Source organism: Nilaparvata lugens, chromosome 1 (assembly GCF_014356525.2).
Source record: "Nilaparvata lugens isolate BPH chromosome 1, ASM1435652v1, whole genome shotgun sequence".
NCBI lineage: Eukaryota > Metazoa > Arthropoda > Insecta > Hemiptera > Delphacidae > Nilaparvata > Nilaparvata lugens.
The window spans coordinates 28,071,705-28,090,103 of NC_052504.1; the positions used below are offsets into that span (position 1 = coordinate 28,071,705).

At 33.4% G+C, this 18,399-nt stretch overlaps 1 protein-coding gene across 1 annotated transcript in view; it reads right to left on the reverse strand.

Annotated features, from left to right (window-relative positions):
* Nucleotides 1-18,399, reverse strand: part of LOC111056878 (mitochondrial carrier protein Rim2) — a 45,530-nt gene that overhangs the window by 6,481 nt on the left and 20,650 nt on the right. Inside the window, exon 4 of the mRNA XM_022344288.2 lies at nt 2,366-2,490. Coding sequence (XP_022199980.1) covers nt 2,366-2,490 — 125 coding nt within the window. The remainder of the gene's footprint in view (nt 1-2,365; nt 2,491-18,399) is intronic.

The window sequence follows — 18,399 nt, forward strand, 5'->3', positions numbered from 1 at the left end:
CCTTCATCATGATAACCAACAACCCGCGGCTGGTGCGATCTGGAACTCCCTGGTACGTGGTACCAGTTGGTAAGTGTCCAACTGATTTGCACCTAATAAAGGCCTGAAAGGTTTAGCTGCGAACCACACACTTATCACACACCTCCGAGTGGTCACCTGCTTTTCGCATAAACCGCGAGCATCTATCAAATGTCAATGTCAAGTCGGTCTGAAAGGATCACAGAGGAGTTTAGCCTGCGGTGCAGTGGAACCACACATTGAAACGTCTATTCACACAAGACGTGGGCACTGCTGGGTCTGCTGCAGGCTAATCTAAGTAGTTTGACAGTCAGTTTGGCTGCGAAACCACACGTTAATCCCACACTTCCATTTGTTAGGCAGAATATCGTATTACCGAAAATCATACAGTGATGTATAAAAAAACATTTAAGTATAAACACGACCTAAAAGATGAAGAAACCTTTAGGGTTTGAAAGATGAAAGGGTAGGTTAGGGGGTTAGGGTATTGCTTTTGAATGGTAAAAACCATTAAATTTCAAAACCATTTGCAAAAACCATGGCAAAAATCATTAAATGGCAAAACCATTTGCTTTCAATGGTTTTTGCTTTTAAAGGCTTGCATTGTTCAAATGTTTTGATAGTTGAAAAGCAGAAAGCTTGCATCTCAAAACACGTTTGTGTTTTGATTTGTTATTTTGTTTGGCTATACATCACCGTATGATCTTCGAGAATACGTTACTTTGCCTACCAGATGGTCACCTGCTATGAGCATTATATCGTGAGGTGGGTACGCGACTAGGTGCCACCCCGACTACTTGCCACCCCGACTAGTTGTCCCCTTTTAAAACCGGTTTTTAGGGGACAAGTAGACTTGAGCCATACCCGTCTAGTTGTATCCTTTCTGGGGAGGTGACAACTAGTCGGGGGACACTGTTGCGAGGGTGCGAGGTGTCAAGTTGTCGTTTACGGTCGGGACTAGTTGACACCTCCGGTCCAGTAGGTGTCAAGTAGTCGGGGGGACAACTTGACGGCAGTGGCATATTTTTATGAGGGTACAAGTAGTCGTCTACGGTCACGACAACCTATCTCCTCGACTCGACTCCACAAGAAATCACCATTCCGGCTGGCTCTTCATTTGGAAGTTGGAAAATGAAGCTAAACTATAATGAATCAAGTTCTATATGAAAAGGCATTAAGATTCCTAATTTTGTTTTTTCAACATCATGTCTTTGCGAGTGAGCCTTTTTAACCATGGTGCAATCAAGAATAAATATAGAAACAGACTGGATGTTAAAGAGCCCAAAATTTGTCTTTCATAATTCGAGAAATAATTGCTTTCTTTCAATATTTGCAGTGATAGATATGGCAACACGCTACTCTTCTTAATAATCATACTCATGAAATTTGTTTGAACAGTGTCTGTGAGTGTAGAAGACTCAGACACAACTTGAAGATTCTCATTGGCTTCTTATGGTCTGATTGCAATCTGAGCGCAAGTGTGTATAAATAATTATTTATCCTCATATTAATTACCAGACTTCATGTAATACCTCAGTTGATAACCAGACTAATAGCTTCATCTGCCATATCATTGATGAATGAAAATTTGACTGTCCTAGCATTGGGCTTAATTTACTCGTAAACGGTGCGTCTGACGGGAAAATATAACTGAACAAAATGTGTTTAGAATTGTGATCTACATCTGGTTCAGCCATCAAAAGGGCTTATTATTCATTTTTTTCTGTTTTCAACCAACTCGAAAAAATTTGTCCTAAAAATAGCAAAGACGGCGAATATCTCCCGAACCGTGCGTTTGACGGGAAAGTTTTACTGAACCAAAAATCCTTAGGATTCAATTCTACATCATAACCAGTAAAAATAAAAATTGCTTGATCCCTCCTCCCTACGCCGCGGGGGTGTAAGTCGTGCCAACTGGTGCTCTGTAGATGACAAGTAGTCGGGGTGACAACTTGACGCCAGCGTGCAAGGTGTCATGTAGACGTGAGCTATCCCCGTCTACTTGTCTCCTTTCTAAGGAGGTATCAACTAGTCGAGGGAACACCCTGACACGAGGGTGCGAGGTGTCAAGTTGTTGTTTACGGTCATGACTAGTTGGCACCTTTGGTCCAGTAGGTGTCAAGTAGTCGGGGGGACAACTTAACAGCAATGGCATATTTTTACGAGGGTACAAGTAGTCGCCTATGGCCAAAATGACCAGGTGTCAAGTAGTCGGGGTGACAACTAGACGGCTACCCCGTGAGGTGAGGAGCGCAAGTCGGTAGGCGAGTATCACAAAGGAGTTTAGCCTGCTTTGCAGTGGAACAGTTTGAAAGTATGAATGTAGAAGATGGAGTGAAATACTGACCGACTGCCTGTATATTCTGCGGATGCACTGCGATGCTGTGAGTCGCTGTCCGCTGCGAGTGTAGTCCAGCTGCAGTCGCGTCTTCACGAACCAGATCGGATTCGTCGCTGAGCATGCTACAAATCCTGCACACAAATCATACATTGATATTATAATTCAACAAGATATTTCCTATAAATTATAATTGTATTATGTGATTTATGGAGTGGACTCGATTTTAATAGGTAAAGATATTTATTTGCATTATCTTTTGATTCGATAGGTAGTATTGACTCTGTGAGTACAAACCAAATTATGTATACCCACAATAGAAAACAATAAAAATGAATAAACATATTCATTGTTTCCTTTTTTCATCGATGTTTATCGTTGAACTCGAAAAACTGACATATTATTCAGTACTTCACTATTATAATGACTTAAATTGACAATGTCAATGTCAACGCTCAAGTATTTATATTTTAAAAACCCGTAATGATATTAAATAGGAAGAATTGACATCTTCAAAACAAAAATGACAACCTCTTCATCACTTGGAATGATTTTTAAAACGAGCAATTTTTAAAAAGGAGAATTAGATAGTTTTCCAATGGTTGAAGCTATCAATTACCGTACTCTACCATTCTACCATATTTCATGTCCTATTCCTAGTGAAATTATTCACACCTTGAAATTATTTCCACAAAAAGGAAACATTCAATTGTAGAAGGTCCACATCTCGAACATTTAATCCCTAACATATGTCCTTGTATTGGAATAGAAGTATTTCGAGCAATCAGTGACCCATTCGTACAATGCTGTACTTCACACCAGTGTCATGCCATGCTATGCTACCAACTCTCTTACTTTGCAGGACGCGCATGCACATTCAAAAGCGCTACCGTCTTGTTCTAGGTACGGTGATTTGGATGATGCTTTCTGTTCCATACTAAATCGATTTTTGTTGACATTCTATTCAGTTGCATGTCTACCCACTTTAGGGATGAGTCTCAAAGAGGTAATCTTTAGTAAAGGTTTTCTGTAAGGTCACATTAAACAGATCTTTTTTGTTGTAAAGATGGAAAGTGCAAAATCAAGGAAATTAATTTAAAAAAGAGAGGAGATGGACACAGAGTTCAAGGTCATCCTGCTGATCATCACATACAGAGATAAAGAGATATTAAGGCCCGAGAAGCTCAAACGTGATTGCAGCAAACTTTCCATGTTTCTTATGGAATTATTCAACAATACATATTATATAAAAATAAAAAAAGAATACAAAAGTGAATGGAACATAACCTATTTTTTGAACTTGGTGTAAGAATCAAAATTCAGGGAAGGAACAGTTTTGGGCTGTGCCTGTTGGTCCTTCCCCAATAATTTTAATAAATTTCATGATTTGCTTATTATTGAATAAATAAATAAATTATGCAATGAGCTATTCCTTATTCTGTATTGAGGTATTACGTATTGTAATAACTGTAAAAGAACCTGTGATTTCATGATAATTCTGAATTATATTTTTTGATTAAATGATACACAATTATTCATCAAAATAATTGGGGAGGACCAACAGGTACAGCCCAAAACTGTTTTAAATATTTTAATTCATAAACTAGTCCAAAAATTATCCAATACATTATCAGTTCCTGCATCAACTTTACAAATTAAGGTTCAAGGATTTATGCTATTATTGGAATGAAGAATGGTCGATAACACATGTTGCATGTATGCAAGCACGGCAATGATTATCCATATAGCCTATTCAATAGCTGAATAGTATATCATGAGTTATAGTAAAAACCCGTAATTCAATACTGGAAAATTGTTACATTATTTTTGTTTCAATGGACGTTTATGTCAAAAAAGTATTAGTAAACAAGAAGAACAACCAAAGTCTTATTGTAGGATCCAATTGTTTATTTTGTGTTGAAATTTGGCAGAAGAGATGGCTTCTTCGTCTTACTTTACCTTTCTAAAGGAAAATCTGCCAACTTCAATAATAATTATTATTTGTATTGCTCATTGCACTCGTACCAAAGACGCATTTGGTTTTCGAAAGATTAATTGCTCCACATAAAGATGTCAGACCAAACAGAAATATAATCACATACAGTACTCACTGCAATTTTACAAATAAGATGACAAAAAACTATATTATACTCTTTACTCAGTTCTTCGGTTAATATATCATGACAAGAAAAAAATCAAGTGGATATGGACTGGTTTTTATCATAGAGCATGTAACCACTCTCAGTTAACTTGGTCAATTAGAAAATTAAGATCATTCATTGACGTCGTATTTAATTCAAGTCGTCAGTAATCCATAAAGTAATAATAGCTTGAACAGTTATCAATGATCTACTTTGATGAGTAGTATTCAGTGAAGCTATTCATCTACAATCTGAATTAAGTCAGAATTAGAAATTAGAAATTTATTTCAATTTGAAAGTGAAAATGATTGATAATATTTAATCAAAATCTTATTCAACTAAAGCTTTGTATCCATTTGCACTTCATTATTGATTCATGGACTTATTTGTCTTGTATGTTTATCTGTTTACAACAATAATCAAACATACATATTAAAATAGTAATTACATTAATCTTCTTCTATGAGTAAAATTTCGGAGATAAACTAGCGAGTTTTTTTTATTTTTGTAAACATAATACTATTTATAAATAATAACAAATATTTATTTGTATACAGATACGGTTCAACTATTTTCGATGAACGGTAGCCTTTCATGAATTTAAGAGATTGTCAGTACCGAACTTGACAGCTATTTTTGTACTAATTGATTATAATACTATGTTGGATAAATATATATGTTATTATGCAAATTATTAGCAAGCTACAGTGTGATATCAAAATATTCGTTCTATAAAAAATTGCACTTTCATTAATCCCGTGGAGACCACCAAGACACTGAACTAGCAGATAAAAGATAGGCAAGATTTATAACATACTCAGCCATATTCCCCCAATGTACTGTTTTGCACCTCGGCAAACTCAACAGCAATGACAGATTTGCGGTGACCCGATTCAAAAATAAGATGGCTGACTAGTTGGCTCATGTCACACTGTTAAAGGCGAAAGTATCATTTTTCACGGAATATCTTACTAAATGTTGTACACAAGTTATATCCCATTTGTGTACCGGTACTCTGGTTTCTGACATAATTACTTCACTTGCATGTCTCATCAATTTATTGATCACTCAATCAACTGGTTACTTATCTCCTGAATCTAGTCTCAAGTATTTCAAGTCACACTTACCGTATCCAATAATATCCAATAATCATAATTTTAATTGACTTCCAACATGCAAAATATTTCTTAAATTGGCAACAATTATTGCATCTAATGATGAGAGTTGTGTAGTAATACTTTACATTTAAAACTACTTCGTTCTACTTCCCAAAAATAAAAGCAAAGCTTTCAGACAAAAAAATTGAGTGAAATTTGCAAGTCTTAGAATATTTTTTCTACAAGCTTTCACTAATTTACTCAAAACGAGAACCTTGAAAATTTCAGAAGTTATGGTGGAAAAGGTTTCGTGAGGCTAATTATTTGGAATCTAATTATACTAAATACTAATCTCAGTAGATTCTTATAACTGTATGTATTGTATAATTTTAGCATTGTTTATTTAAGTAATGTTATTCATCAATGAAGTTGCTTTTAGTAAAATCCCATGATATCATGCATGACTTTCTCCCTACCTCCATTGACAATGATAACTTGATGTAAAAGCATTGATTCATAGACAAAACAGATCATATACTTTACAAAGAAAGTACCGGTAATTGAAAAGCTTGGATTAAAAATTTTACTCTATTCATCTTACTCTATTTTACTCTATTAATCATAACTAACGCTACTTATTGAAATGAAATGAAAAAATCTTTATTGGGCAGAGTTAGGACTTTCAAGTCCTCTCTAATATTTACTTATTCATACCCAGGAGAATAGAAGTAGAATTTCTCTAAATTGGCCTTTGAACGGCTAATCGACGTTGATGGTATTCTTGAATTATCAGTTTCAGTGTTGTTTAGTCAATTAACGGTACCAAATCACTGAAGAAATGCCAACGGATCCACATAAACGATGTTTGCGTGACATCGTTCAAATTTGGCAGCTTTCAACTTGTTATAATTCTCACTATGATTACTGTGCAAGCTTCAGTTCATCCTTATCTCTACTTGTCCTTTCCGAATGTTGTTGACTCGGTTTCCTTTGACACCGCAGCTATCTCATGTGATAAATTTGCTAGTTTGGATGGAGATGTTGTGTAGTTTGCTCCTTCATACAACACCCCCTCCCCCTTCATAATAATTTTTGATAGTAGCCTCCAAGGTGACTGACTGGCCCGTCTAGCAGTTGAGTGAGCACCGCTGCCGGCTGCCACTACTACTGTTGTTCTAAAAATAGAACACCAACTTTTCACAACTAGGCCCGATGCACTCCGAAAGTCAGACGGGATGAACAGTGCTTTGTTGACTTGTGTTTTGAGCATGAAGGAGGAGTTGAATCTTTTTTATTCTAAGAACCACTCTGTATTTATCAGAACAATTACATTTTAAATTTTATACTAAAATCAAAAATGATTAAATTAATTTGACTTTTAAAGTTGTCCCATAAATTAAATATTTTTTACCGTAAACAAATGTTTTTTATTTTATAATCTATCTAATTATTTGATAATTAGGCCAATTGGTTCAAAATCGTATGGTAACTCTGAAGTAAAATGTTATAACAAACAACAGAGAATTTGATGTTCTCCATTTTTTCTTTGGAAAATCAAGAAACTCTAAAACCCTAGATGTATCTTGAATAAATTTATTTCAGCTCTAAGTAATATCTTGTAAAAAAATGGCAGGAAACAAATGACATATTTTGATACCACTAACATCACTTGAATAAGCTATTCAATTGCAAGAGGAAATCGATTGTACAGCGTACGTTTGGATAAGTTTTCCTGTTGAAGTTTCTTGGATTGATACAATTAAACAAGTATGAATGATTCTGTAGAAAGGCTTCATTTCCACATTGTGAATGACTTCTGGTGATTAATTGGCATGAGATAATTCCTTTCCATTCTATGTGTAGCTTGGGAGCTTGAATCAATGAGGAAGAATGCTATCAAGTTGCATTTTCCTCATTCCTGTTTTTAATAATCAAGCCATGAGATTTGAGTTACAGAAAACACATTTAAGGAATTTGAAATGCCACAAACAGCTCATTAAATGATGCTGAACTATCTACGAGCGCTTGTTTACTATAGGCCTAGCCAGAGATATTTCACAATGAAAGCCCATACTAGAATAAGCTATAATGAACAGCTATCTTGTTTACGAGAGCATTTGGCTTTTTTCCATGGGTTATAAACCTCTGGCACAGGACGGACAGTCCACGAAAATAATATTTCAATGCTATAGCGGATGTCTTGCGATAGAAGCGTATAGATTACAAGTACTCCTGGGATGTAGATGTAATAATATCGATTAGTTTTTTTCTAATCTAGTAAGATTCTCAGTTGTACAATATGTAGCCACAGAGTGGTAGGCCTACTTGCTTTCACCATGACACAATTTTCTTATTTCATTTCAATGAAAGCAAAATAAGGTTAATGATGACCAGAATTAGAAAAGCAATAACATTAATTGAAAGGTATTGTGACCGACGAATATCACAAGTGCACCTACAGAAAAGAGTATTGCACAGTAACCTTAAATATAACGAAGGCTCACAGTTCATCATAGATTCATCTGAGTTACAATATCGATTACACCTCACACCAATAATTTCCCTCAAGGATTCCCAATAAGTTTCTTTAAGGTTTCTATCATTTCAACCCAAATTGATAGAATTAAATTGGAAGATAATAATTACTCAATATAAGTTATTTTTTTTTAATTTTCTAAAATTATTAGGCCTAGATTACTTCTCAATACACATTTCAAAATGAATAAATAATGAAATATCACTAATGATAGTGAGTGAAGCTACCAATATGGGTAGGCCTACAGTAACTATACAACTATATGGTTATATAGTTACTGTAGGTAGGCCTACTGTTTAATTATATTTATTGAAACATACCTGCAGTAAAAAAATATTTTAGCAAAAATTATTTTTAATGAGCCTACATAGACACAGACGAAACTGGTTAAGATAACAATTGATTATTAAAATTTGGGCCCCTGTTTCAATAAAGATATCTTTATGTTTCGGCTATCCATGCTGATAATGTAATATGCAAAAATAGATTGAATATCATCAAATATTAGAATAATTCAGGTTTTGATGAATTCAGATGTCAGTGATTATAAAGTGATTTATTAAATCCTAATTCAGTGTCTTATCGTACTAAATTCTAAATTTCTAGTATAAGTTTTTGACAGAAAGTCTTGAAGGACTTATTGGATGTGAATGAAATATAACCTAGAATAATATAACAGTTTTTGGCTAAGCCTGCTGTTTGCTCCCAGTCCTAACACTATATAAATATGATTGTATGAAATAAAATGTTGACTAGCTTGAATGTTTAAATTTTTGAAGCTCAAACACAATGTTTTGCAAATTTTAATACTCATAGTGAATAAGACAGCTTCAGTTGAACTCACAAGTAGCTTTGATTTATGCCAAAAAATACATCGCTAGGCTAAAACCAGTTGAAAGTTGATTTAGTTAATCAATTCGAATGTTACATACTAAGCAAAATATTGAATTGAGCACAAGGCTGAATTACTGATATATTGACAAAAGTAGTTCATTTTCAAGAAATATCCTCTATCTCTGCAAAACTAAATTTCAATTTTCATCGCAAAATGAGAAAATATATCTTTGTATGGAAAACAATTTGATCTTATAAACACTCATTGTTTGAAAAATGATTTAAAAACATAGGTGCTTCTAACTTTCATGAGTTGGGCCTATGCCTTTGATTTTCTTTACAAAATATTACAAGTAGTGTTGCAACCATAGTTTTGAAAAAGGAGACAGTATTTGAAGTTTATATTCTTTACGATTTTCTATTATTCAATTGTTTGGATAGTTGCCCACTTGCATATTATTCAATTGGTGATTTGTAGAATAGAGCTTTTAAAAACAAAGTTGTTTTGATTTACTCTTTAGAAAAGCAATAACATTAATTGAAAGGTATTGTGGCCTAAAGGAAAGGATTCATAGCCTATCAACTATTTTTTTAAAAGTTTCAAATACTAAAAGTAAATTCAAATTACTGTACCCAATTATATAACTTCTCTTTTTAAATTCAACCAGAAATGTTATCGTGTTGTGGTGACTGTTAATTGAGCATTTAGGCGCCGTTTAATCATATTCGTTCCCTCCGATCATTAAAAATAACTCTTGGATTGAGTAGTTTAGTCTGTATTTGTGCCAACTTTCGTTGCTAAGACTTCAATTGTATAGAATTAAAACCAGGATGTCATTTGGAGACTACTTGGCAAAAAAGTGTTTGTATATTCTGTAAGATTTCGACTTCAATATGAAGTCGCTATTTAGATAACAAATTGAATTCAGTTAAAACGGCATTCTTTCAAATCATACGAAACGCTCCTTGGATTTTTTCTATGTCCGTCATCACACAGGTATTTGGACCAATAAATAGCTTTTCCTTAGATGCGAGAATATCGATTTGTTGTACTGGTAATTCTTAATTACAGTGGAAAAGGACATAATCTTTCTAAAATTGAGTTACCCTTCATAAATTCTTGGCATGTTATTGAAAAAGGTTTAAATTATTTCAATTTTTACAATCAAAAATATTGTAGAAGCTCCTTAATCATTGAACTGCTGTATAAATTGGAGAAGCAATCTTTGAATAAAGTATATTGTGACTTTCTTATCGTATAATCACTGTTAGACTGTAGTTCACTATGAGTTCTCGAATTACAGATAGTTTGTTCAGTTACTTATTGAAGTTTTAGAGATCACTTAATTGAAAGGAAAAAACTACTAATGCATGTGGTTAAACATGAAATATTCAATTTGGTAAATAACCGAGTGTAACTTAGATTATTGTGAATTTCCTGTTTATAAACAATTGACCAAATAATAATCTGTTTTCTGACATGCACATGGTGCTTCAAAGTTTCAAAATGTAAAATATTTCATGAATATTATTATATTACAGAAAAACCGCTTCAAAATTTCAAAATGTTGAATATTTCATGAATATTAATTATTATAATTACAAAAAACGCTTCTGTTAGATACAATTGTTTCAAAATTAGTCAATATTATATTAGGAATGATTTAGACAATTCTACTATTGATTATAAATTTATTATTTATAAACTGTCAACTTCAACTATGAGTAAAGGAAGAGAATGATTTTCCATTATCACGACAATCATAAGCTTTACATGTGGCAAATTCATTAGATACGGTATTAGAAAGCGAATTATCGCTTTCGTGTAAAAGGGAAACTCATCATCAAATATTTACAATATTGTATATGTTTCATCGAGTCTGTGCAATCAACTACATCCTTTCTCATTTTCCGTATAGGAAATTCGCAATATTGCTATTTATTGAGAAATAATTTTTTTTTTTTACTTTTATGAAATACTGAACCTCTGATATCTGATATGTGTATCAATCCGACTCATTGAATATTATTTTGTAGACCTATAAGGACATCAAATTAGTCATATTTCACATAATATACACATAAGTTTAACTAAATCACATGTATTATTGACAGTTGATGTACGATTGATTTTATTGACAGTAACATAAGTAGTACGTTAATTTACCAACTAAAACACGTTTGTTTTTCTCTCAAGCCCTATAATTATTTCCTGTTTCAATTCGGGCAGGAAGCTCTATTAGTGAAGAGATGAAGCAGAGTTACAATTCTTTGGAGTGTTTACGTACTATTGTGTTGAATTTGTTGCTATAATCATCACCGCATCCAAGTTTAACTGGGGTAACGGGGTCAAGGCAAGTACGTGCCAGCTGTAAACACATTAGGAGAGCGTTGAGCTCGTCGCTCAGTCGGCCACTAACACTTCAACAAAATAATATAAATTTATCAACAGAGGGTTCATAAATCTATTTTAAGCATAACAGATTTGACTCAATCATGACCAATTGAATTTGCAACTCCACGCCATGTTGTTCGGAAATGGAATCACTCTAATGACAGCAGAATCTATCATACAATACCAATTCATGTACAGTATACTCTTTTATCAGTACAGCACAGTATTTTTATCCTCAATTACTATTACTAGACCCTGTCAAAAGATTTATGCTCGAGCTGAAATTGTTCTCTCAAGGTTATCATCAATAATTTGTTGATGCACGATACGATACTCCACATTTACACTGCATCTGTCTGAAACAAAAATGTAGGCTATGTCTGTCTTGTGGAATGTAGTGTCCCATCAATATGCATATTTGCCAGCTCTGTTGCTATTGTAAACAAAGTACTGCAGTCAAGGTCTAGACTTCGGCAGCCAGTTCCGGCGGTTCTTTCCACCTAATAGTTTAATCTGATTGCGATTGATTAATAACAAACAGGAAAACGAGCAAACAATATCTCTACGTGACTAGTCACTAGTAACGATGCCATCACATCACCTATCAGTAGACTACAAAGATTTCGGCAGAAAATCGTTTGAGCAGAATTTCAGCAATAATACACATTCTAACATTCTCAAGTTTAATACTGTAGCTGATACGCTCTCAATCAGACAATATGTGCCATGCACATGTACATAATTTTCATACAACATTTATGAATGTATTAATGAATATTCATTGGTAATACAGTGAATTGAATAAATTTTTATTGAGAATTGATAATGTATTAAAATTAATATATAAGGTTCATAGTAAGTAGGATTATAAGGTTTTAGTGATCCTTACTTTTACATTTCGATTCTAAACTCTTGGCAATTTGAATTCTTATTGAGGATGAATAAAAACGTTAAACTTTGAAAATATTGAAATGATCAAATTGAAAGAAGCAACTTCTGGAATTCTAAATTTTTGAAAATCTGATGAGAGGGAGAAGAAATTCGAGGGAGTGCATTCGATACACTAAGTACAGTAGAAATTAAACAATTGAACATGAATCATACAGTATACAAATTGTAATTGTATGTATAAACTCAAAAATGAACAGGAGACAAAATATATTATAGCAAGAGTAAAATGTAATTGAAATGGGCTTTCATGAAGAGGATTTGAAGCGATTTAATGTCAAAGGTTGATGTGATTGACAGCTGGGACTTGTTACAGACTTCGCCCTAGAAATAATTCCAAATGGACGACTTGTTCTCTGCTCAAGTGTTAAAAATAGATTTGGTCCTGATTTAGGAGAGCCCCTTATCTTATTACTGACCCGACTCCAAAACAAGAGCCTGGCTGCAGAGATGGAAGCACTTAAGCACAAGCACTTTGTTGTTGGCACTTGGCAGGATTGAAAATATTTTTCCAACTTCCCATGAGATGAGAATACGATTAATTTTGAACTAGAAGTGAAACCAAATAAACTGTCATTTCTTTATTTAAATAATCTACTCAGGTTAAAAAGGTTGGTGAAAAAACTTGAGTAGAGGTGGGTGAGCAGTGAATATTACACATAAGTGTATTCCCAGAGCCAAAGAGTAGACACTTTCTTCATTTAATTCCTAGTAGAGGCTGTATCCATAAAAATTTCATCAATGGTTTATTCACGTCATTTCCGTTGTGTGTTCAAAGCCATATCCAACGGTTTGTAACAATAGTTCAATAACACAAAGAAAATATGGCTAAATTAGCAGATATTGAGTTTTTAGTCCAAAAAGGTAGGAATACGCATACAATTTCACAACGTTTGAATTTTCCCTTTTCTGAAATCCAACGTCTCAAGGCTTCATTCATTTGAATGTAGATAAAAGTTGAATGAACAGATTCATGGCCATCGAAACAATCTATTCGATAAAATAAAATTTGATTGCAATTAATTGTTGGGACAATTTTTCAAAATGAATCATCAAAAAAAGGAGCATACCATGGAAGAGTGTAAAATCTCGCTTCAATCTTTGATACGAGCCAATTTCAATGTCAAATAATTGGACCTTTTTTTAGCTCATTCGTTTGGCGAAAATAATTTGCAACGACATTGGCAACTTCGCATACGACTCGACTACATCGTAATTGGCCGGAACAAGGTTTTGGCTTGTCGCTGGCGTGTCTCTTTCCAACACTTTCAAGCGCACCCCTTGCTCAGACGATACTAAATATTCATTTTTTCCAACATCAATCATATATAACATATAAAAAATAATTTTTTTCTTAATAATCGTTTCGTTGTTCTATCAAATTTATTTGCGTTTCCCAAAAAAAATTTAATTTTATTTGGCATACTTATACTTTGTGTTATGTTGTGTATATTTTGTTTATTTGATTATGTACTGTAATACTGTTTAGTGCTATGGGTCTGCCGAGACCTAGCAAATCATAATAAATCAATCCAAATTGAACTAATAGAGAAAATCTAAAAGATCTTGAAATTGTAAATGAATGTCATCAATCGAACCATTTCAGAACCTAATAATATATTAATTAAGAGAGCTGTCGGAATTGCACAGCGAGCAATCATAAAGACTTGCTTGAACCAGGATAGTCGTTATCCGACAGAACTGGCCTATCAAGAATTTCAGGTCCTTGATGTGCGACAGCTATACATAAAATCACTTTTAATAATCATCCGAAGTAATAAAAATGCAATATTTAATCCTCTTATCCATCCCTATCAAACACGAAATATGAATATATTTGGAATTCTACAACCCAGATTAGTTAGCAATTGCAATAGATTTAATAGTCATTACATATGCCACATTCTTTATAGAAATATACCCGCCTACATAAAGCAAATAGAACCCCTTAGCCTTAACATATACAAACGATTTTTAAATATGTGGTTATTTGAAACCGGCAGGGATGTCGCTGATCAGCTCATCTACTCCTCTTACCGATTTTGATACTATGTATATATTTTTCTTGTATTCATCATCATATATATGAATTAGATAAAAATCTTATCTATCATCATCATCATCATATATATGAAAGTATATATATCATCAATATATTGCTCATAATTTATCATTGTTCAAGTTCTAAATTTTATTTTGTGTGCCATGTTAAAGCTATATACCATAATAGTTATAATGTACTACTTCAATTCAAAACATATACTTTCTCCACTACATTTAACCAACTTTTATTTTTCAAATTATACTGTATTGTAAATATTTATAATTTTCTTTTTAGTATCAATTGTTTTTCATTAGAACTCTTTCCCCACACACAGACTTGTCTATGTGGGGAAAATTCACAAGTATTTATATTATTTATACATGTGTACTGTATTTGTAATGATTTCTGTGAATAAACTCAATTTGAATTGATCAATTTTTTCAATCAATTTGAATTTGATTAAAAAAAATTAATAATACTGTTGGTGGAAGTTGATCTGAAACGGATTGTGAATTCAACTGTCTACTTGATCAACATTTCCAAAGCTAGCAAAGAAGAGAGCATTTGCCTCAGAATAGCAAGAACAGAAATAAGTCTGTTAGGATTCCCAAATAGAAAAATCAATAAAAAAATTGTGCATCAACGCTAAAAACAGAAGGGCAATCTGGAACTATAAATGCACTTTGCACGCTAACATGGGAGAGTCAATCTGGTGATTTCCAGAGATACAGTCAATACAGAATGAATGGGCGAAGAAAATAGCAGTGATTCTTCTTTCTTCATTCAATTCATTAACCTTTTCTTCAAAAGTTACTCATTTTGACACATACAAAAACAAGCATGTCACGATCCAAATACGAGGAAGGTACTGACAGGAAAATAGTATCCGAACTTCAGGAGGAAATTGTTAGGTGAAATTAATAATGGATAGGATAATGGATCATAATTAGGACTAAGTTTATTATTGGCAACTTTTGTATGTATAGGTATAGTAATAATTATGTATATGTTTTGTCAATAAACTTCTCTGGTTGCAATTCATTGGTAATCAGAGAAATTATTATTATTATTATAGAATTTATAATTTAATTTCAATATCGAAATCACATCCTGGAAAATTTGTCAGTGAAAGGTAGTCTATGAAATATTGAATGTCATCCACTAGGTTAGGTACCACTACAAAATGTTGGACTTTTGTATATGTTTGGTCTTTTTAACATTAAAATGAACTTAATTCCGAAGTGAAAAGTTGAAATTTAGAGTATTGTGCTTACTATAACCTTAGTGTCCGGTTTCCCATTAGGGAACTTTTGACTATATACGGCGAGGTGGAACTACCCTTGGGTCTCCCCACCATTCAAAGCCATACGCTAATAATAATAACCACTACAAAAAACCAAGAATCATATATGTGTGAGATACTAGAAAAAAAATTCAATAGCCAATCAATAAAAAAGTCGTTAATGTATTTCCCATTTTGAAATGAGACTTGAAATCCGCATCTATAGATAGTAATAAAGTATTCAAGAATAAATGATAAAACTAATGAAGACCAAGTTATTTTCATTTTTAGTACACCATTATCATTCATCAGAATTGGCACAATTTGCTGTTTGAAAAAAATAATCATAATTGATGCGCTTGAGTTATCAAGTTGTAATTCACAGCTCCCAATCACCTTATTCAGTTCTAGAAGGTCAAATCTTAGTTTATTGGAAAACGATTCCGCATTATATGATCAATTATTTTATTTGATTGTCAATTATTAATGATCAAAAAAGTTTAGTGAGATATTCTAGAAGTAGACTGATCTGCTTACTTCTCGTAAGAATCTTTCATTTTTGGAAACAGCTAGGTACTATTTTCCGTTTATTAGAAAACTAGTAGTTCTGTGAACAGTAGACCTCACGCAGTATTCTCAACCACAAGTACCTGATTGAAACTATAGACCTTATGGTAATACAGCAATAGATTGGCTTCTCCACACTTCTGTGTAATCACTTGTCAGCTGATTTATGATGAATAATTCTATAGTCTGATTTTTACTCTTATACTGGCGTATGAAGGAGGCTCGTTTTTCCTTTTATATTATCCTTGAAATGCAAAATTTCCAAAAACCTTGTATATACGTTGACGCGCAATTAAAAAAGGAACATATCTGTCAAATTTAATGAAAATCTATTACCGCGTTCCGCCGTAAATGCGCAACATATAAACATTCAACATTTGAACATTCAAACATTTGAACATTAAGAGAAATGCCAAACCGTCGACTTGAATCTTAGACCTCACTTTGCTCGGTCAAAAATGTTACGTGTGAGATTTCAGAAGTAGGCGGATTATAGTTTTTTGAATTTTCCTAAGGTTCATCTCTTTCAAGGAAAATAGAATCAATTTTTTGAGATATGATTGAAATGTGGTTATTGTTGGACGAGACGGTCACCTTGAGTAGGGCACAAGGCCGTCAATGGAGTTTGGCGTCGCAGTGTGACCTTTGGCCGTGGTAGGGACAATCGATACTGTTGCGGATCCCCCAAACAACCCAACTACCCTCTCGGCCCTCAGCCCTCGCTCGCCACCCTACCACCCTAAAAGTAAACCACCATCCCACACACACACACACCAACACTCATGACAACATCATCCCATGAGATTTACACGTTCAATTTAGGACATGATTAAATGTAAATTGGTACGTTGTTAGTGTAAATTGAAAGGTCAATAGATAAAGCTAACTTATAATTCGTTTATAAATAGTAACTTAAATTTATAGACAAATTAATAAAAGGTAGAAATTGTTTAGTTAAAAGTGGATAGAGTGGTTATAAATTACCCACTGGTACGTCTATCAAACTTAGGGCCATTTGCACAATTAAAGCTAGAACTGAATTGAATCAGTTGGTGGTTCAATTTCAGAATTTATTACATTATAGCAAACTAAACTTAATACTGATTTAATCCAGTTTGAAGTTAGATTTCTTTTAAACTAGCAATGTGCAAACAGCCATTGTAGTCATGAAGTGATAGGCCTACTGGTTACCAAAATAAGCATGAACACTGACAAAACATTAACGTACAAACAATGGTGATGCTTGTCGGATCAAATACAGTACTTTATAGGAAAGAAATCTAGTTCTCAAATAAATTAGTCATCTTGGGAGTTTAAGTTGTAATTATTATCTTTATTGGATCAAGAATACAACTTCAAGAAAAGTTGTAAAACTGAACTTTGTTGATCAAATTGAGATGATGTACCCCACGGTAACTGAAATTTGTTAATAATATTATATGAGTTTACATTAGCTCGAGTTAGAGTACGAACAGACAAAGAAGAAGAATGAGAAATCGGTTCGGTAGTGATTGTCAGAGTTCCCAAGACGCATACACTACTCAGAGATAGAATTCACTTTATATTTATGAATATTCTATTGATATTCAGGAAAATTGTTAATTAGAATTAACAAAATTCAACTTGGTGAAAAGTTTAAGTTGAATTTGAAATGGTTTTGGGTTTAGAACTGCTAGGCATTGAATAATCATGTAGCACGAATTGTGTTACACTCAAAGTACGATTCTCCAGTAACTAGACCACACATTTGAAAAAAAAATTCTGACCAAGTTTGTACAAGATGCGCTAACATGGTGGATTAGCAAACCATACATTCCACCGGATAAGCCGCGATCTTTTTCACAATAATAAACACGTACAATTATGTAATCGTAATCCAGCAAGCATTCGCTAGTAGAATGAGAGAGGCTGCGCTATAGAATAGGATAAACCGGTTCCCAGATCTCAAATACGAGTTTGGTGGCTAAATTTGGATATCAGTTACAAAAAATGTATGGTTCCGATGACATTTTCTAGATAGGCAACTCACATAGGCACCTCTTGAACAACAAATTGAGTGTAAAAAAGAACAACAATGGGTTGAAAGTACATACTGTATTTTTTTCACGATATAAGAAACGTTATTATTTTAATTTCATTGCTGTGAAAAAAACGGTTTTTCAAAGTGAAAACCCACATAGATACCAAGCCATTTGTTTT